Source organism: Streptopelia decaocto (genome assembly GCF_964273445.1).
Source record: "Streptopelia decaocto genome assembly, chromosome: 5".
Lineage (NCBI taxonomy): Eukaryota > Metazoa > Chordata > Aves > Columbiformes > Columbidae > Streptopelia > Streptopelia decaocto.
The window spans coordinates 18,451,353-18,473,209 of NC_138659.1; the positions used below are offsets into that span (position 1 = coordinate 18,451,353).

The 21,857-nt window shown below is 39.1% G+C and overlaps 2 protein-coding genes across 6 annotated transcripts in view; one reads left to right on the plus strand and one right to left on the minus strand.

Moving 5' to 3' along the window:
• The window catches only part of CRB1 (crumbs cell polarity complex component 1), a gene marked incomplete at both ends in the record, with an annotated part of 102,495 nt that extends 100,062 nt beyond the window's left edge, over positions 1–2,433 (plus strand). Inside the window, one exon of the mRNA XM_082052741.1 lies at positions 2,218–2,433. Coding sequence (XP_081908867.1) covers positions 2,218–2,433 — 216 coding nt within the window. The remainder of the gene's footprint in view (positions 1–2,217) is intronic.
• Positions 2,434–13,632: 11,199 nt separating this feature from the next.
• DENND1B (DENN domain containing 1B) overlaps positions 13,633–21,857 on the minus strand; it is a 156,106-nt gene continuing 147,881 nt past the window's right edge. For all 5 annotated transcript variants that reach the window (XM_082052745.1, XM_082052746.1, XM_082052743.1 and 2 more), the window contains one exon: positions 13,633–21,472. In XM_082052745.1, coding sequence (XP_081908871.1) covers positions 20,921–21,472 — 552 coding nt within the window. In that variant the 3' untranslated portion in view covers positions 13,633–20,920. The remainder of the gene's footprint in view (positions 21,473–21,857) is intronic.

Below are 21,857 nucleotides of genomic sequence, written 5' to 3' on the forward strand. Positions count from 1 at the left end.
CTGCTGTCTCAGCAACACCTTGTTTCTAAAAATGCTGCTCAGTCTTTTCTTTCCTCAGGATCACAAGTTACAACTATTTCAGTCTATTGTCCTCACTGAATATCGTGATGAACAGATGCCGAGATGATGGGCGGGGGGGGGAGCGAACTTTTCAGATCTTTTTTTCGTAATCAGCCAGCTGATTTTCCAAATTAATTTAACTGTTCAGCCATTAATTACTAAAGAAGCAGTTGATTTTGATGGGACCAGACTGCAGAGCCTTCTGGCAACTCTTGCTATCAGTTCAGTGCTCTTGCTAAGGGGGCTACCTATATTGTAAACTTGGGTAGTGATCTGTGGGCTGATAAACTAGGGGACAGCACCTGAATGGTAGATTTTTTGGATCAATAGAACTCACCCAAAAAGATGGCATAAAAGTCAGTTTTTTCATATTTAGAAATCAGAAGCAAATTAAACACAGAAATAAAATTATGTTGTGTATCTGATGATGGTAATAAACTCGTCTCTCCAGATTTTAATCAGTGGGGTAACTCTTTTTACATGTTTTTTACATGTTTCGTGCCACCTTGTTTTAGGGTTGGACTCATGTGTCTGTCACCTGCACTAGGTTATTTCTATTGAAAAAATGTTTTTAAAATCAGGGGAATCATATATTTAGCCATCAAGGACAGAGGAAAATAATATCCTAGCTGGTCATTCATCCCCTACGGAGAATCCCTGGGCAAAACTTCCTTTTATTGTTATAGTAGGACCTTTTAAATCAGGGTGGAGGTAGACAGAAAAAGAGAGGAAGGCTTGTTTTAACATTTTTCCTGGGGCATTGTTGTTCTTCTGCAAAGGCATCTGAGCAGCCTGAGTCCAACTGACATACACAGGGCAGTGCCACAGCAATAGCAGCCACTTACAGCACATCCATTGCTGAATGCAAAATTGTCGTCATTCTCAGGACTGTAAATGCACTTCTTAGAAATGACGAGTAAGCAGGTGACTATCTTGTAACATGTAGTTTGTAACTGGGAAACAGGCTTTGACCTGCTGTTTTCCATTTCTAAATTTTGGGGGATTTGAAAGTTCAGCCTCAAGCACACATTTGTCTATGGCAGTTCAGCTGTCACTTGTAATACAAATAAAAAGATGATGGATGGCAGAATCTGCCCAGAAGTTCAGTTCCTGCTAGGGTCATTCTGTCCGTGGTGACCACTTTCCACACTAACCACATCACTTCAGTGGCTTACCTCACCATAAGCATTTAAAAAATATATATTTTTTAAAAAAAACTTTTTTTTTTTTTTATAAAAGCACATATGTAGATGCATATAAAATGTTAATCTACCAACTGTAAAATTTCTTTGGTATAAAGCCTTTCAACTGGCAGATTTGTTTATGCGCACTGTGCCTTCTGACATTATCACATTTCCTACTGCCACATGAAAACAGAGCATACTTACATTCATCCTGTACTGTACTGCTTGTGTTTCTGTAGATGAAGCTCTAAAGTCTATATACAGAAGAAGAGCTGGATGAACATTTCCAAACATATTTGTGAAAATATACTGATTAATTTCTCACTGAATAGATTACAGTTGCACTCATGGGCAGCCTCTATACACTTATTTCATGCAAACATGCTGGTAAAAAAAGTTTACTGAAAGGAATGTCTGTAGAAATAGCACATTTTATAAAAACATTTACAGTAAACACATTTTCTATATGTAAGAACAAGTATTCACATAAACTTGACTCCCCCAGCAAAAGCAACAGAAATGTGACTGAGTAGATATCCAGACAAAATAGCTCAATGTTTAACTTGCAGTAGCAATGACTAGCAATAATGTATTCACAATCAAACTACAGATAATGAATTATTATTAAAGTGATTAGGCAAATAATTGCTGAGATAGTACTATAGTTCACATATTAACTCACAGGTTATTTTCTAGCAGAAATTAAGTTTTCAGATTAAATGGGTCATTAAATGAAACTCATCCAGCTCTGCTTTGTATATTAAATAGCCAGCACCCTGTGTGTAATTTTCTGAAGATTTGAAAAAAACAAAATTTGGAGATGCTAATGGACTTATATACCAATAAACGGTGTTTCAGCAGTAGCTCATCTATGCAAAGCCCTACCCATAGAAAGATTTGTGTTTTCCTTCCTCAAGTGTGTCTCTGTATTCTCTTGACCTAAAATATATTGCAATTATTTCAATCCTTCCAGTTGACAACTGACTTGATCTCGAACATACTCACCTCCATTGGCTCAGTAACGCTGGCCTTGTTATTGATCCTCTTCTTGGCAGTTGTGGTTTCAGTCATCGCTGCCAATAAACGGGCGACTCAAGGGACCTACAGCCCCAGCCGGCAGGAGAAGGAGGGATCCCGGGTAGAGATGTGGAACATGGTGCAGCCACCGCCAATGGAAAGACTGATTTAGAAGAAACTGCTCCTCCATCCTGGAAGATGGCTGAAAGGGGACAGTGTACATATGTTAGATATGTTCATTTTCGTTCTGACACCAGGAATACTCACTATAAAGACTACAATGACTTTGGGCTTTCAATATTTTCAATATTTGTTCTTTTAAGTTCAATAAGATTTAAATTCTCTTAGCATTTAAGTGAACCAATGCCATTTTTGTCATTGTTTTGGACCAACCCATCCAAGGACATTTTTTATTTACACAGGAAACTCCAGCCTTGCTGATCAGCAGTAGGCATTACAGACAGTAATATAGGCTGCCAAAAAGCATGCTCAAAAACACTTCCCAAAGCTCATGCTCAAAGCACCAGGAAAGAGGCATAAGTGGCCTACAGGTAAAGAATTGGCTTAGAGATAATTATGACAGACTTTGTGCTTCTCCTGGAGCTCAGAGTTCTCATATGATCATGGGCAAATAAATTTTTATGCCTCAGTTTTCCTTTTTTTAAAACAGGGATAATCCCATTTAACTACCTCATAAATCTCAGTAGGGAAAGGATTGCAACTGTTTGTTGAAAAAGAAATTAACACATAAAATATAATGGAATAACAGAAATTTGGAAGAAATCTTGTAATGAAACAGACATTTGAAAACCTTCAAGAGATTTAATGATCATTCTTGTAGTAGGAAACGATGTGCCAAAAATCAAAAATATGCCCAGGTCAAAAGGTTTTTTTGAAATGTAGAGGCAAATTTTAGCAGTAACTTATCCAGTTCATTTTCACATATAGTCAAGAAATTAAAGCATAAACATTGCTCCCACACAAACTGAACCCAAAATAAAGAGGCAATGGAGTGGAAAGTCCATGATGGCGTTTCTTTTTTCCTGCAGTTCATCTTGTATGTTCCCACAGCTGTGAAAAATCCCAGATACGCGCATCAAACCACAGATGGTTATTCCTGGAGTTGCATAATCGAGTACACACACAGAGTATCCAAGAGTTTAACTCATCTTTTTAATTAATTATCAATTCATAAATCATATTGAATGAACTCCTTAAAGGATTACTGAAGACAAATGTCACTCACATGTAATTTTGTATTAGTTGATTAGCAGTAACTATGATAGTAAGCACATTAAGCAGATTCTGGATTTTTTTTCAGTCCTCACAGATATCTTTAAAAACAAGGCACTACAGAAAATGTGAGGTGATGGTAGGATTCAAGCTGAGCTAAAAGAGCAGAATGCACTCACAGCAAAAATCACAACAGATTTTATTCTAGTCCAATTTACAGCTTTAATACTGAATCTTATTATTTTGAATGCAATCATTGTACAGCTGCGGTCTAAAATCAGAGAGTACAAAAGGGTAAATAAGGAAAGAATGGAAAAATAAGTTAGCAAAAATATGATGGGAGATATTTTTGAATCATGGCATCATGGATTTTGCCATATGAGACCCTGCTACAGCATAATAAAGAATACCATGAAGTTTGTTTGGTGTGATCATTTCTAGAAAGATACACAAATATTGGAAAAAAAAAAAGAAGAAATTTACTCAAAGAGTGTACAGTTTGAGGTAGTAAACACTCAGCAAACAAGACAACAAAGAACAGCATGTGAGGATGAGACCACAAGTGAAGCACGAGTGTTTTGTGCAGATTCTTACATTGCTCTGGCTTCACCCAAAAACCTGCAAGAGACCCAAAGGCAAAGCCATTTCTGCGGAGAAAGTGGCAAAGCAGGCAAGGACACTGGAATCTGCGGTAACAAGGGAGCAAGCAATGAGTAAGCAGACAAGAAGAGCTGTGAGGCTGCAGGCTGGGAAGGAGTTGGGGATAGGGAGCTCTGAAAACGAGAAGGAATCCAGAACATTCGAGAAAGTCTTGCCACAGAGTCGATAGGGCTGAGCGAGATACCCAGTAACGTGTACAGAGGAAGGAAGAGGCAGAGAAGACAAAACCCTGAAGAGGTTTCATACAGACTAAAGAGAGCTCTAGAGGAATATGCTTCTAAAGAATTAAAAAGACACCTGTAAAAGCACAACAAAAGGAAAATCTCACAGTGAAATATGAGTGTGGTTCATAGAAGGTAAGTCAAGGAGACAGAAGGGAGGGGGAAAACCTTTAAACTAAGATTAGAATAAGCTGTGATGGCTGTCAGGCTCAAAGGAGAGGAAACGAAAAAGGTAAGAGCCATGAAAAGGCACAGAAAAGTGGGAGAAGAAAAGGAAATGAAAGTGGATGGCACTTGAGGAGAGTGGAGGCGAAAGCTGGATTGCAGCAAAGGTGAAGCTGGGCTTTTGTAGCAGTGAGGCCATAGGAAAGGGAGGGAGGATGATGGTGAGTCAGGAATGACAATGTGTGAGAAAACTTAGAGGGAGCATGTTTTATAGCAAATAGGGATTAAAATGTGAAATATTCAAAACTCTATTTATGGTCTCATAAGAAGAAAACAAGAAAAGGCCCCAAAAGCACAAACGTCAGTTCTAAATACGCTCTATGAAAAGCTAAATTAACAAAGCAGCATCTAAAGAAGGCAGGGAGGCAGATGCTGCAGCTGGAAAAGCTCAATGGCAGCCCTGAAAAGTACAACAAGTCCCAAAGCTGTCACTGTATTAACATGCTATAGTGACTGTGAAAAGCATGGTTAGGAAGACTGACCCTTCCAGGCCTTATCTCAACCAGGGAACAACAGTTAAAACAAAAGAGAATACATTATAAAGAACGTCTAATACCATCCTTGTCAAAATTTAAACCACAGATTAAGAATGATATAGCAGCTGTCAAGCTATTTACTGATTCTCAGTCCAGGGGTATAATAAAATGCATGTAGGAGTAATATCTAAGAGTTGTGGGGAGTATTTGTGCTGCTATAAGGAAAAAATATTGAGACTGGCTTCTGGTTTCCCAAAAAGCACTGATAGCTCCCATTAATATGGAGGTATCTCTCCAAAGAACACTTAAAATATTTCAAAATAACATTTATTTAATTTATCTCACTATTTGACTCAAAAGTTAAAAGTAAGTTTATTTATTCATGATCACTTGCAAGGTATCCATTAAAGAAACAATTGCAGAATATACTCCCAAACCTTACCCATTTAAGCTTTCTCTTCATATCTAAAAGTCTTCAACAAAGGAAGAGAAAGTGCCAGGTAAGAGTACATGATCTGCTCTGCACCAGATCCCTTTGAAGACATGCCGGAGCAGGGGACGGATGCAGTAACTTAAGTCCCTTTTCCCTTGGAAACAGGTGACATCCAGCCAGCAAAACAGTGAGGGGAACCTTCAGAGTCCCAGAAATATTTACACCAAGCAGAACAGAAATACTGCAGCTGGAATTTGGCTAGCTCAAACTGATCATAGTGTATCCCTGCATTATGTGCCTTCTCCATTTTATGTAAAATTAACTGTTCCTTCTCTGTATGTACATAGTATATTTATAGCTTAGATGGTTTATTCATATTATTATTTTGCTGTGTACAGGATCAACATGACCAATAAATAAGGATTATATTGAGCCGCATCCAACCTATGTGGGTTTTTTTGCTTTATGGGATTATTACATCATGCATTTACAAAGGAAATTATCCCAGGCCAGAACTGTATTTTCGGTTTAAAAAGTCAAATTTTCCATTTGGCATCAAGTGATCAAGAAACATTTTCCATTCTTGGAAATGAGATTAATGTGCTCTGTGCTGTGGTCGGGGTTGCCAGCCTCAGCATTGCAATCCGCACCATCCTCTGACTACACCCATGGTGACGGACTGTCCTGTGCCCATTAAAGGGAGGTGCTTTGTGCCAGGTCCCAAGGCGGCATGAATCAATACAGCTTCACTGGAGCTAATTTATACAAGCTGAGAATCACATGCTCTGTTTTTTAAACCACAGCTGTCTTTCCAGCACTGTGGATGAATGCAGGCAGAAAAATGGCAAAGTAGGAATTTTCTTCACTTAATCTAAATCCCATTTCCACAAGGGGCTTTCTGTTCACTTCAAAAGATTCTCTGTTACTTTAAAATAAAGGTCAATAACCTTGGAAACATAGAGTCCTATTGTCCCAAATGCATCAGCTAGTTGTAACTGAAAGGGTCCCCTCGGAGTTCAGCTATACTCGTGCTGTGACCGCATCCTCAGGACACCTCCAGGTAAGACATATTTAAGACAAATAAAACACTATTCCTTCACTTTCACATGCCTTCTTCGAGCAATGCCCAACCCTGCCCCGATGGCCGCCTTTGTAGCTGAATTCCCGAACAGCACAGAGCATTGAGGAGGCAGCACATACAAGAAACCATCAGAAACAGTAATAAGATGCTTTGAGACAAGGGACACCAGCCCGTTCTGCTTCACTTCTTGTCACTTCCCATACTCTACAGAGTCTTTTTCCCAGATGAGATTTGCCATTCCCACACCTCTGTCCTCTGACCCTCTTGGAAGGGGGACCTGTGCTCACCAGCCCTCTAAAGGACTGTCATGAAGGTAAGCAGGTTGCTACAAAGTCTCTTAGCAAGAATAGCTCATCTTGCAGAAATGATACAGCTAGGACTGTAGGTGAGCACAACCTTTTGGGGGACAGATTATGTTCCCCACATGTTGGCATGTACCCAACCAAACTGAGCCACCAGCAGCCTGTGCTGCAGCCAGCACAGCTGGTTTGCATCCAGAGCAATGGCACAATGAGCATCTGCCAAACAATCACAGGGTCCAAACACACCACATCGAGGAATTACTCTTATCTCCTCCTTTGATAAGTGCATATCAGCCACTATTGCCCCATCACATATTCCCCATGAGGAACTGTGTTCCAGAGGCTGCATTATTAGTTGTTTTTAAATACAAGTTTAAATAAAAGTTTATCTATTCTTCAAAAGCACAAGTTAATATGGGAGAATCCAAGTGTGTCAAGAGGACTTATGGGGCAGCCTGTTTCACTGCTTAAATCAGTAGCAGCTCTTAAGCCTGAACCTGTGAAATATCTCAAAACCCATGAAACTCATGCTTTGCCATTATATCAGTAACTGAATCCTGTAAGACTTCGCTCTCCCAAGCAATTAACATTGATGATCATGATCTGACCTTATGAGTTTTAAATAGAAAACTTTGCTTTCCTGTGTTCTCTAGAAGATGAACACCACCACCATGGATTTGTTTCACGATGCCGTGAGGAACCTTAAGAAGTTTTACTTGTTTCAACAAAATACAATTATCATTCCTGTTCAGTGCAATCGAGTGATTTGAAATTTTGGTAGTATATGACTTACAGGTGTGCTGGCATGTTGGTTTTCCAGCTGTGACAGGCCAGTCTCGGCAGAGGGCTCTCAGACGTGGAATCCTCTCCTTTCCAAGGTCTCCTGGCCCTTGAGGAAGCAAGAAAGCATCTGGCCTACTCAGCTTTCTGGTCAAAGAGAAGCTAAGCCACAATTTATTGTTATTGTCTATGTCTGAAGTCTGGCTAGTGATTATCGCTCAAACAGACGGTAATGAATAATAAGCATCATTTAAATTACAGTATTAAATAAAGAACATAGTTGATACACTTTTTTTAATAGCCATAATAAAGTCCTGCAGCAGAAAGCCTGTCTCTAGATAAGAGACAGCTAAGTCTTTTTCCCAGCCAAAAATTTCTGTACTATATTTTATTTAACATAAGCCCCAAGTCTCCTGCAAGTCTCACTGCAGGACAAACCTTACACATGTAACGTCACATAACATCAGGAATTATGGATAAGAGGATTTTGGCCAAGTTCCTTTTCCTGTGCCATTCAATCGCCTCTCAGCTAAAAGAAACTGACACTTCTGAAAATAATTCAAAAAAAGAGCATCAGATTAGACATTGTAAGTCAATAAAGTTGAACAGCGAGTAGCTGACAACACTAAAATTTTGCCTATTGCAAAACGTCACAGTTGGATGAATGGAAGGGGCTTTCATGCCCCACTGAAGCACGCACAGGCTTCAAACTACTGGCATGTGTCAAGATGCTGCAAAACCTAACGTTTAGAAAAGATACATCTGGTGTGTATTTACTGGGAGCAGAATATGGTCTTGTATAAATTGCACATATAAATTTGATGTGGAGAGCAGGCGATACCCTCTGCCTCACAGTAAAAGTGTGCTTTAACCTAAACTTCTCCATCTATAATGCATGCCACGAGGTATGAAGATCTCTTGCACATTGAAAAGCCAGAGTATAAATTATGAATCAAGGCACAGGTGAGGTCCTGAAGGCCAGAGTTCTCAGTTCAGTAGTGATTTTTCTATGCTTAGGTTCCTTCAAATTATATTTATGGGATAAGAATGTTATATTGTAATAAATTCGAACAACTTTGTTATATTTTGTCTTGGTTTCATGAAAGTTGCTTTAATGTCTGCTTTTATCACACTGAAGTTTTTCTTTCCCTGACATCATTTGGCAAGGCAATTGCATTGACCAACAATTCGTCTAACATAGTCGAAAAACAGCAAGACTGACACATCCAAATCATGACTTCACATTGTCTTTTTTGATCAGAGAAAAACTACACAGGTCTTCATCTGGTTTTATTCTCTTCATGGCATCATTTAAAGCACGACATTTTTCTCAGCTCAATATTGTGTATGACCTTTCAGATTTCACCTGTAGTTTCAGCAAAAGCGCAATTTTCATTGGCATGTATTGTAATAACTAGCAATGACAAAAATGTGTGTTTCCAATTTAAACCCACTTAGTTTCATTTGGCACCTGTGCTAAACTTTACTCAGCGGTAGAAATTCAGAAACTGTGACAGCAGCATCGGCACTGGAGGAGCGAGAGCGACCCGAGAGGGCAGGCTCTGCACCGCAATCTTCATTACACGCGACCACTGGGGCCCTGAGCCTTTTTCACCTGCACGAACAGCTATTTGCACCGCAGCGTGTTTGCAACGTACAAGTAGTCACAGCGCAGGGCAGCCTTGGGTTAAATAGCTGCTTTCTATCCCACAGAATAAATAACTTAATGTCTTCCATGCAGCTAGTACAAGGTGTAAACAGATTTTCAGGTGTTACTCCTAAGTAATTTCACAATCTTTAGGCAGATTAGAAAAGCATAAGTCTGCAGGGAAGATGTTTGGAGTGTTTCCACATATTTTTGCTCCAAGAGCTTCAACATTAAATGTAGCTTAAGCAAGCAGGCAAAGGATGTCCACACAGTGGGCTGTGTGCACCCAGTGGTGACAGGGCACTCTGCCAGCACCACAGCCCGTTCCAGCCCAGCCAGGAGCCCCGGCGTCATTTCGGAGCAAAAAGCGGACGGCTCTCCTTCCAGGCTGCCCAGAGCACTCCGCACACCACTGCACGCCTGGGATGCAAGGAGCAAGACAGACCCACAGATGGAGTCACCACGGCTCAGACCGCAGGGACAGAGCAGCAGCAAGGCAAACCAGAAGAGCAGGCAGGTGCTCTACTTTTCTTCCTCGGTTTCTGTCAGTGCGCTCTCACATGCTGGTAACCCCAGCTCTTCCAGAGATTTAAATACTTCCTTGGAAACGCTATTATGTTACGTGAGCATTATTTAAAGTAAATCAGCAGGTCGGCATATAAAACCTCAACGTCCATTTGAACCAGGCCAGCGCCTGAGCATTTTCTTTCAGAGGGCTCCACCACAGGAGCACAGACAACTGCATTAAACCACCCCCAGGGAGAGGGAGGCTCTGGCAGGTTTTTGCCTGAGAAATGAACCTGACAGAGAAGATGCAGATCTGCCTCTTGGGGGTGGCCCAGTGCCGGCACAAACAATTAAATCACCTCAAGAAAAGGTCAAAAAGTTCAAAACTGTGGGTAACAGTGACTGCCAGGCAGAAAAAAGCGTGGGTGTACTCAAGACCTTGCATGGACTAGATCAGCCTCTGTTTGCCACTCAGTCCTGGGATATGCTTTTCTTGGGTAGCCTGCCTGAGATGTAAAAATTGTTTGTTGGATTTTCTGACATTGGGAAGAAAAGAAGGGAAAAAAAACAATTACACAAGTACTGGTCTGTTGACATTTAAAATGAGACAATGATGAGCACAAAAAAAAGGCTGTAAAAAAATCCTGGGCCAGCAACCCAAAGGACCAAAGACAAATCGCAAAATAGGATGCAACTAATTAGGCTGAAATGCCAACAATGTTCAGAATACCGTTCAAAGTATCCGTGGTGTCAGGCTGCTACCGTGACCCCCAGTTCGAATATGCCAAGGGGAAATGTAGAAAAGGACTGAATCAGATAAGTTAAATACAAATATTTTAAAATGACATTTTAATTTCTACCTCACCATTTTAACATTTTCAAAATCGTTAAATAAGCATGTCACCTATTCTCAGAGCAGGCCAAATGTCAGGCGTTTGTATGTATTATTCAGCTGAACATTTTAAGTACATAATCCTTCTCATTGCTAAACAGGTGGTATTATATTAACAGGCTATTTTCTTAAAAGGAACAGCTAATAGAAAACTGCTGATATACGAATACAGTATATTACTGAAGGTGGAGCCAGTGCTAGTGCAGAACTGAACGAAAGTCTGCAGGGAGGATAGGGAGAGCAGGCAGCCACAACTCCCTGCCAGATCTGTGACTTCTAAAGCACATCTGAAGGCACCGGGACCCCGAGTCTCAGAAGTCATCTACTACAATTTTCATAAGGTCATCAGTGCTAAACTACTCTATAAAAGAAACGGGGTTCCAGAAACTTTAAGTTGAGCACGTCAAGACTAAAACCTGAAAGCCAAGCATGGTTTTTAATATTTGGCCTTTCAACAGTCCAGGCTGAGAAAATAACTCTCTGCCCATCTTGAATGTGCAGAAATGATCCTCTTAATTATTTAGGAAGCATTTTAAGATAAACCAAGTGATTTTATACCAGCATGGAAATAACTCACCTGGGAAAGTTTATCAGTTGAGTTATTTGTAGAACTATATATGCCTGAAAAACAAACCTCTGTAGCCAAAGGAGTCCTATGTAAGCTCTGCATGGCAGAGTACATCTTCATTGTGCTGCATCCATGACACTGGCTACTTTGCAGGACTTAACAAATGGAAACAGAGATCTAAAAGGAAAAGGTTTGCAACCAAGTTTGATAGATTCTTTGTAGTCTGTGTTGTAATGTTCTTTTTTAGCGTTGTTGTGTGTTGGGTTTTGTTGTTGATTTGCTCCCCGTGTTTCAGTGACAATTGAGGGAAGAAGTAAACCTGAAAAAAAGAAAATTAGTGGAGCAGTACACCATCAGGAACCTGGCTCCTTCGGCTTTCAGGGAGAATGTGAAATAGACAGCCACAGAAAGGAAATTATATATGGCCCACAGCATATGCCAAATGTGCTTCCCAAACTGTGCTTTTAGAACTAGTACTTGTTTGTGTTTCATACAGAATTTGTAACAGGATTGACAACCTCTGGGGTTTTGAAGCTTAAGAAGCTACTAGCATTTTTCTGACTGATGAAACTCTGCAGACTGACTCTGCTTTATCCAAATACCAGCAAACCCACAACAACACTCCAGGCATTGCTTAGGTTTTGTTGTTGTTGTTGTTACCACTTGTCACATCAAATAAAAATCTAAATCCATGAATTTGATAAAGTTACTTTTCCTTTTGTGAACAAGAGGTTAACACACAGTGAGTTCTGGAAAGAAAATGAAACGCTTTGTCCAGCATTCAGGTATGGCTGCAGCTGTACTGTGTAAAATAATCTTGCAAAAGCAATATTTTCAGCTGCTTTTGAAGCAAAACCAAGCAGGAGTGTTTATGACCTCTCCTCCTAAACAAGTCCCCAGTAGGATGCTGCTTTGAGTTGCTTTTTTCCCCCTCAAATGCCACAACTCTTTATACATGTGCCAGCTTTTGTACTCAAGGCGCTACCATGTGAGTGGTAGACCAAACTCCTCTGAAATACTTGGTATGGGTCTATTGACAGGAACAGAGTCCTGCTGTACCATCTGGGTAACATTTGCCAACTCAACTTAGACTAACTAGTCTAATTACATCTTCTTTTTTCAATCCTTTCTCATGCTTAGGTTTGAAAGATCGTACTGAACTGAAACATCTGTGGAAAGCAAGTTGCAATCGCTCTCAGTACCCTGAGATAAACTAAGGAAAGCAGGCAAATGGAGAGACTTGATCATCATACTTTATTGCTCTGTCTGCAAAAGTTAAAGGCTTCTACATTTTTATAGTGTCCCCCATTAGCTCATAATCTGGACTGATGAAAGTTTATTGTCACAGCTATCTTTTTAATAGCTGGGCACATCTACTGGCCAAATGAAGAAATGCCTGCAAGATGTGCTGCGCTGACTCTAGCAGTGCAGATCCCTGTGCCGCCAGCCTGCACAGCTTGTGTCACTCTGCTGGCCACAGTCAGCTCGTCCAAATCTAATAGCAGGTGTTAAAATCACACCCTCGTTTCGTATGAACATAACTTGTAATTTTTTCATCAGTCATGGATTCAGTATATCAATATCAAAACCACATTCTCTATGGTTTGTGTGCATAAGATATCAAAATGCTTTTAATTTAGAAGAGTGAATCACAGATCAGATTACACTGCATAGCCATTTAATGTAAAATCCTAACTGAATTATACTTATAAACTTGCACAAAAATGACTCAGCAAAGCAACAACATTAAAAAGCTAAATCATACCTGATAACATACTCATGATGTGTTATTGTGTTACATGTTCTTTAGCCTGCCTGATCTATGAATAAAACAAATCGTCTTCGTTCCTGATCACCACAGAAGCCAAGGGTTGTTTTTTGCACCAGCCTGTCCCCACCAGCCACGAGATGGGGAGTGAGGGGAGCCCACAGGACCTGCCAGAGCCGCGGGTGCAGGGGGCTGGGAGGCAAGGAAGGAAGGTTGGTGGTGTCAAGACCAGGCTTGGTGCTGGGGGGAAAAGGTGACTGTCAGCAGCACAGCCTGACCCTCCCGTCAGACCCGAGCACAGGTGTTACAGGAGATCGGGCACCCTGCTCCCCTCACCCACAGGATCCCAAAGACCTCTCTGATACTTATAGTATGTGGTTTAGCAGTACAAAAGTACTTAGTGATATCACAGTTATAATTTTTAATAGCCGATGTGATAGGTTCGAACCATAGCACCCATCAGTTATTACTACTGGACCTTCTCCATGTAGTTCCTACTTAGTATCTAAATTTCTTAATCTACAAAAAGAGATAATACACCTACTTTTTTAAAGAACTTGAAGATCAACAGACCAAAAAAGGTGTTTAGCAAATAGGCATGATCAGTTCAGATTTTTAAAAGAAGCAAAATACCATTGTAATTACAAAAGACACCAGCATTTAACTTCCGTACTGTATAAACAGTAATTAATAAGAAAACACATTTAGCTTTCTCTGTATTTGAGAAACTGAAATCATCATTCAATGGAGGAAAAACTTCCAATATAATACAGTATTATTGTTTTACTTCAATCTTTATAACTGATAAGCATGAAAATGCTATTCAGATGAACCCATCAGACAAGAACCTGCACCATCCAAAGAATTTTGATATTGTTAAATTTTATTTTATAATACAGTGTTGGGCACTTTATGGTAATATGGAGTTCACCAAAAACTTCTACTGACGCCACAAACTTGGAAGGAGGAAAAGAAGAAACAAAACAAAAACCCAACAAACAAAACCAACAACAAAACGCACCACACGTCACAGCTCATTTACTAGATCTACACAGTGCACTACTTACAGTAGTCTAAGGTCTGAATTGCAGTTCTCGAGATTACTTTGAACAGTAGTCCAAGGGTGCAAAACCATGGAGTAACCTCTCAGATTTGGTTCTAGTTTTATTAAAGGTCAGCAACTTACTAAATTTTTAAAATTGTTAGGACAATGCTGGTTGCCTTTTTTTTTTTTAAGCTCTGAAGTTATTAAAATGATAAATAAAACCTCAAAATATTCATGTCTTTCCTATAATTATTACAGGCTCACAGCAAGGACATTATCAGGAACAGTTTTCAAAGGTCACTAAAAAAACATTCTGAAAAAAAACCTAAAAGCATCCAGGTATACAGTGTTGCTTGGTTCTGTGTTGAGGCATTTCTCATTGTTATCTGACACAGATCTAAAAATGACAAATAAAAATTGTCAGCTGGCCAAACATGAAAGCATTTTAAATTTCTCTTCCTCCTGAAAAAGTAACAGACGTGATGTGCTTGTGTGTAAACTGCACTAAGACTAGTTGTTCCACAGTGCTTTATTGCCTCATTCAAGTATATTAATTTAAAGAAGTTCTCTTGGGAAAAATCAAAGGTTAAACCAAAATGTACATTAATATACAAAGAAATTAATTTACAAAAAATTAAAAGGATACTCGCAACATTAGTATATATTTTAAGTAATGACTTACGATAATTAGGGATGCCACAGACTAAATTCTTAATACATATGGTCATCACCATAAACTCTCACCTCATTGGTGGTACTGAAAAGCAACGCTTAACTCCTCAACTTTTTATCAATGATAACCAAATGATCAAATGATAAACTAAGCATCATAAATTCTAATATTTAATCTTACTTCAATTTAACCAGGTTATTGTTTTAAGAATTCCCTTGAGCCACTGGTAAGTGAATATTGGTTTTGGCCTTATTATTTCCACAGAATGTGACATCCATAATCATTCCCAGTCATTGGAAATATACATTTGCCTCATCAGAATATATTCTTCATGTTTTTATCATACAACTATATTTAAAAGCTACATGTAATTTTACACATTTTTGAAAAATACCATTTCAAGGATCTGCTTGAAAAGCAGATGTGCACTACTAAATTACTTTGAAACAAGGAGAAATATTGCACAAAATTCACTGAATATCTGAAAGTCAACACATTTCCCCCCACAACCAAATAGCTCCCTTATTTTTAACAGAAACCGAATGTCAATTCACACAGAATCATAACAAATGTGAACAGACTAGAACTCAACTTATTTTTCAAACTCTAATACTGTTACTGCACTCTAAATACAAATGTTGTTAGTATTGACCTAAGTAATAGTACAAGTTAATTTGAGTACCCTTTACTACAGTAACCCTTGGAGTAACTTCCACCTGTGTAACCTGCTTCATTCAGTAGAAAATGGCAACAGCTCTGTTGACTACAGGGATGGTGGATAGCTCTCTAGACTAAGATGGCTGTGGACTCATGAGGTAACTCTCTTTAGAAGCTGAGCAGCTTCCATGAAAGACCTATCAAGTACTTTCAGTTGGCCACTGACTAAATCTGTAAAACAGACGTTACAAAGCAAATCAAGGAAGGTTATGCACAAACCCCCAGACCCTCCTTTTTCCATTCCTTTATTTTCAACCACCCTGAAGATCATGAGTTCTAGGCCAGCTATGGTCCATGACCTTGAGGTGAAGTTGAGGACATGTTCTACTCAGCCCAGATTCTGTTAAAAGGTAAAAAACATTTGGCAAAGACATACACATCTAATAGCAGCAAACAAGTTACTGAAGACAAGTCACATCATCATTCATACTGTTTTTGCTGGTGCATTTATTTCTACATTCATTCTCCAAAGATCTACCAAAATAGCACAGGACCAGCCAGCCTTCCACATCCCGCACTTTGCAATAAGGAAGCTGCTTGCCTCAGGTGTAATTTTATTCACCACATTTGTTTAGCCTGGAATTTCAGGCTGTTGGGAACACGCTGGCTGGAGTCTCACAGCACCTGGGCTAGAGCCTGGCACCAGGAGAGATGGTAACTGCCTTGGAAATAAAGACCATCCCCAGCTCTCCCTGGGGGTTGGGGATGTCGGCAGCTCTGGGACTCCTTTCTGCAGGACAGGGCACTGCGGTCAGTATCACACAGGGGGTGCATTTGCAAAAGGGCCTCATGCTGGCATTTTGATTATTGCATGAAATGTTTCTGCAGTTAATTACATGCATAGAGAAAAGATTTTAGATGCTCCTAGCAATTCCATTAGACAGCTGCACCAATGAAAGATTGTTCTGTAGGACTGAATATGATTGATTATAGGTGGAGAAACAGAAGCTGTTTTAGAAACCTGGCTTAACTGTTCTTCTGCCTAGACTTCACATTGCTTACAAGAACACGAAATTGTAATCTAGTTCATTCTAAAACCTGAAAAGACATCTAAACAAATTTTCAAGATCTAAAACACTCCCCTAATAGATTGGGTGGGATTTTCAAAAGCACACAGCATGTGTGTCAGACTCTGGCTGAAGTCTGTGTTACAGTGCCTGAGAGGGGACTTCAGCCAGTGCTGAGTTTCAGACAACCCCACCCAAGCAGCAGCAGTATCACTGAAATGCTAAATGACAATGAAGGGTTCAGTCAACAAGTCCTATGACAACTTCTACCACTACATTTTTCCTTCAGAACAACTCTATTTTTGGAGCTACATAATGCTCAAAGACGCGGGATGGAAGAGCAAACAACTGCCTACTCTACACAGACTGCCCTCTGCATGCATAGAGGGTGGGTAGGGATCACCTTCACATCTGCAGAACCATCCTTCCTTCCATCAATAGCTGCAATGTTTTTCACATGTTGTATGTCTATACGCATGGATGGGAAGGCTTTGACAACGTATTATCCATTCTGCAGATCCCACAGGGGACTAATTCCATAGGCAATACTACCTTTGCCTACATGGCTGGGCTGGAATCACTACAACTGAGCTAAAACATTAGACAATATCCTGAAATCTGGATTTCCTCAAAGTTATTATCCCTCCTGAGGACTCCTAGGACTCTGCTTCACCACACCCCACTGGAACAACCCAGGAATCCCTTTCTTTTACTACTGCCCTTACTCTTCTCCCAAACCAGATGAATGATACGGCTCATTTCAGGCAGACATCTATGCAAAACAAAGTCAAAGATATTAAATTCAAGTCCTAGTTTGACTTTCTACATAAGAAATTTGTTCCTCTGTGTAAGTAACAGATTACAAAGCTTAATCAAATAACCTGATATCTCCCTTAAACAGGAGACATGGGAAGATTTTTGAGATCCTGAAGTGATGCCTCTGAAGAAGACCACAGGAGCCCTGACTGCGCAGAACTCTCTTCTCACCAGCAGCTGGTGATGAATGTTGATGATTGTGAAAGACATGAGAAGGATTTCAAAAATTAAAAAGCATCCAAGTATAAAACTTGTAAAAGTACTGGACCTGGACAATTTGTCTTAATATAGAACCCAATGTGGTAATAAAAATACTGTATATGTAGCCAATAAACAGTTTTATATTATCACAAGGACAGACAACAGTGTTGAAGCAGAAATATCAGTTTGGACTCTTATCTATTTGGTAACTGATAATTCTGTTTAAATAAGGCACAAATATTAGCCTTTTTAAAAGATCTCTGAGAGTAAATGGAAAAGATTCTGCAATATTTCAGAGTTTAAAATGTACCTGCAGTTAAGTTCAACATAGATATAAGACAGTTATTTTTGAACCCATACGAGGTTCAAAACCAAAAAAAACATACTATTTAATGACTGAAAACACACTTCATCCTTCATAAATATTAAGGAAACAATGTGTCATAAGCACAGTAACTAACATTTTGACTGAAATAAAAAAAATTCTAAGTTGAATTTTACCTTCCATCATTTAGTTCATCTATTTACTTTAACCTGCATTTTCACTCAATGAAACAGTTAATTATTACCAGAACCCTCAATTTTGAAATATTCCACTATCAAACTTTCAATTTGTGATCCTTTTAATAACTATAAGAATATTAGCAGCCTCACACGGCTTCCATATTTTTCTCACAAAGATGAGAATGGCAGAATCTCTGTGATAATAGGAGTTCAGTGCCTAACTCTCATGTAAAGCCAGTAAGATTTCTTCTATCAGAGAGGCATTGTTGAAAATTATTTTCTGGCAGTATTCCTGGAATTATGAGTTTGATTGTTTCAAAAGTAATGATGGCCAAAATTACAATTTTTTTTCTATTTTTCTCCTTAAGACTTTAATACTGTTTATTCTCTTTAAAAAAAAAAAAATACAACAAAACAAAACAGAAAACAAAACATCATCTTAGATAAAACCATGGACAGAAACACCATGTCAGACATAGCGGAAAAGAAAAGGTGAATCTTGGAATCTTGAAACTGCAAAGACATGAATGCGAGTAAGTGAGAAGTGCTACAAGAAGAAAAAAAGTCCTGGTGTTGCCTGTCTTCTCTTAGACACACTTGGCAGCACTACATCTGGGTAATGTTAAGTACCAGCAAAGGAGAAGAATGCCCACTACTGAGTCACTAATACCACCTTTGAATAAGTATTCATGAGTTTCCTCCATAGCTTTCTCATCTGAACAGCACTTGAGCCACCTGGTGTGACACACCTGAAAGATTTTAAATAATTGTTATGATACTTTTGATTTTATAGTGCAAAATATTTTGCCAAATAACATGTTTATGTTATTAAAAAGAATCCACAACATACCATGTTGACACACAAGAGAAAACCAAAGAACAGATAAATATTCTGGAGTACAGACCTCTGGACATACAGCCTCTAACTCTGGAATACTGAGATTCTACAGCAATGCAGATTGCAGATGCCCTCAGGAATGTTCACGCCCTAATCAGACACGGACATTTCTGTAAGATTTGCACTTTTACAACGTTTTGCCTTCACTGCACTGATTAAAAAAAATTCTGGAGGTTCATGGTCAATGACAAACCCTTCTCGTTCTGAAACAAGAAGAAACTTTAGAATTAGTCAAGCCAAGGTCTCACTCTACTGCATCTCTTTGGTAAAGCATCAAACACTGCCTCTGTAATGATATGGATCCATTCCCTTCGGTCAGCTGCCTTGTAATAAAGCAGTCAAAAAACCCCTTTCCATTCATGTTTGCTAGAAGGAAAATTCATTCATAAATCTCAGTGTGGCAACTGATATTAAACGTTGCTACAATCTACCGTTAAAGCGCAATCTGATCCAAACATTGACCTCATGAACATGTTCACTCAAGCCTATACTGAGGTTAAGACTAACCATTCATACCAAAGAGGGAAAGGAAGGTTTCTGACATGAGTTTAGAAGAGCAGGAGAGCATTCTTCCCAGGTACAGTTCTTTTTATACCTCTGTGCTACTTCTGCCAACACAATATCCTGCATCACAAATATCCTTCAAAGCTGACAATTCCAGTCTGCTGAAACATATTTGTCCCTTTCCTGTCCTGAGCTGTTGTAAACAATAATGTGTGTATGGTAAAGTGAAGAAGCAGAAAAAGGAAGCAAGAAGGAAAATGAAAGAGCTGCTCTATATAGCAGCAAGAATTTTCAGACTTTAAATTACTAAATATTCCCCAGGAATACTGCCAGAAGAAGGAAAATGCTTGTTCTAAGTACAATATACATCAAGTCCATTTATTCTCCTTCACTGAATTTAGAAAGAGATTTTTGGTTGTTCAAGTTGCCTAAAATAAGAGTTGGATATATGCAGTCTCAAGCTGAATTTATAATTAACTTTTCTAGTGTTACAAGTAATTTTCAGCAATGACTCTTCAATAAATTAATTAAATATGACTGCTAACTAACAGTAATCCAATCTACCTTCAAAACGGTAGCTACTAAAAATGGAAAGCAAATAGTTCAGAAGAGGCACAAATTAATTTTCAAACACTATTAAACTGTAGAAAATAAAAATAATAGAAATTTATCGATTCCACTTACACTTTCCTTTCTGAATTTTTTTAGGTGAAATAGTCTACCTAGGGAAACTGGATAATATGTCTTTAAAGTGTCTTAGTTGTAAACAGAAGTTAATAAGCATCACATTATAATTCAGCACTTCATGTACTTTACAGAAGAGAGAAAAGCACGCGCTACCTTTTCAAAGTCTGGAAGACAGGGCCACAGTTTGGAGAAGTTCCAACTTATATTCACATGAAATTCCTTAATCTAAAAAAAGTTTCTTTCCCCCTCACATTGCTGAAGCAAATTCGTGCCATGGAAAATCATTATTGCTGTTGTGTAGATTTGCATTCATCTTCTAAGATAGTTAAACCTCTTCTCAAAAGATTAAGGCAGTTCTTATTCATTACAAATATTAATATTTGTACATTTCAGACAAATCCGATTGCTCCATTCATTTCATGCTTAATAGGATTAATATAGTACCTTCAAAACCTGATTACCTGTTAGGGGATACCTTTCCTGTTGCTTAGAGGAAGCAAATGCTAGGAAGCACCACAACCTGCTGTATTTTTAACACAGAGACTAACTAGTACCTGATTTAAGAGTGCATTCATATATTTAGTTCCATGTTGTGGACCTAACTACAGCCAACAAACGAACAGGGTAAACACAGAAGCAGATGTCCCAATGGCAGAAAATGCGTACTCAACTGAAGAGAATTATTTCTATAATCGAAGATTTCTTATTCCTTTTTCCATCTTTTGGTTATCGTGTTATATGGAGTTATATGGAGTCCTGAGTAATCTCCCTTTAACTTCTGATAGGAGTCAAGTTTCTCTTCTCATAGTTTTCCTACGTTTTATTTCCACTGCTACTGCTGGATAAGCTATCCTTTGAAATATTTAAACCATAGTGAAAAGCGGAACTCAGTTTACATAATGAAACCACTTCCTGAAGAAGCCCACCCTCTTCCAGAGTTTCATTTCCTCCCTTCCCATCTTTCTCCCAAGGGATCAGAATGGATGGATTTTGAGCAAGACTTGCTGGGAGCTGATCTTCTGAGGTGTTGCTTAGTGTTTCATTCCGCTTTGCATACTTGTAGGAAGAACAGTCTGCTTTGAAACTTTCTAGAGAGGCAAACCGGGCTCTTGATTGTACTGGAGGTGAGGATGTCATACTAGTGGTGTCCATCTTGCCAGTAAAAAAGGTTTTGTCACTACTTTCTTCTTCCAGCCTTGAGAGAGATTCTCTATGGCCACCAGAAGAAACTTGCTTCCTTGGTGATGGAGGGAGCTGCTTCCCATGGAGGACACTGTCATCCTGGCCGAGGTTCCACTCTGCTTGATCATTAGCACTGCCGCAGAGCAGGGTAAGGTTGCTCTCACTGGGTGCATTTGACTTGTTCTGAAAGAAAGAACATGTGTTTATAGTTAATGTCACAAGAAAAGTCTCTACACTGGTGCTTTGGAAACAAAAATTCTGTAATGGAATTCGTGTGTTCCTAAATAATGGAACCCCTTTGGGGCTCAATGTTACTAAACAACAATCCCAGAAATAATATGAGATCAAGTGTTTTTACACTTCTTCACCCGACACTCTGTCCCTTATCCTAAGGATCACCCCTGTCCATCCAGTCTTTGCACAAGCAGTTTTGACAGTGAACAAAGACACATTTTGCTGGTTTGTACCCATAATATGAGAAGGAGCTGGACTCAAACTAAAACCAGATGGTATTTCCTCTTTGCTTCAGTAATTAATTGTACCAACTTTCAGTATTAAGATTTTTTTT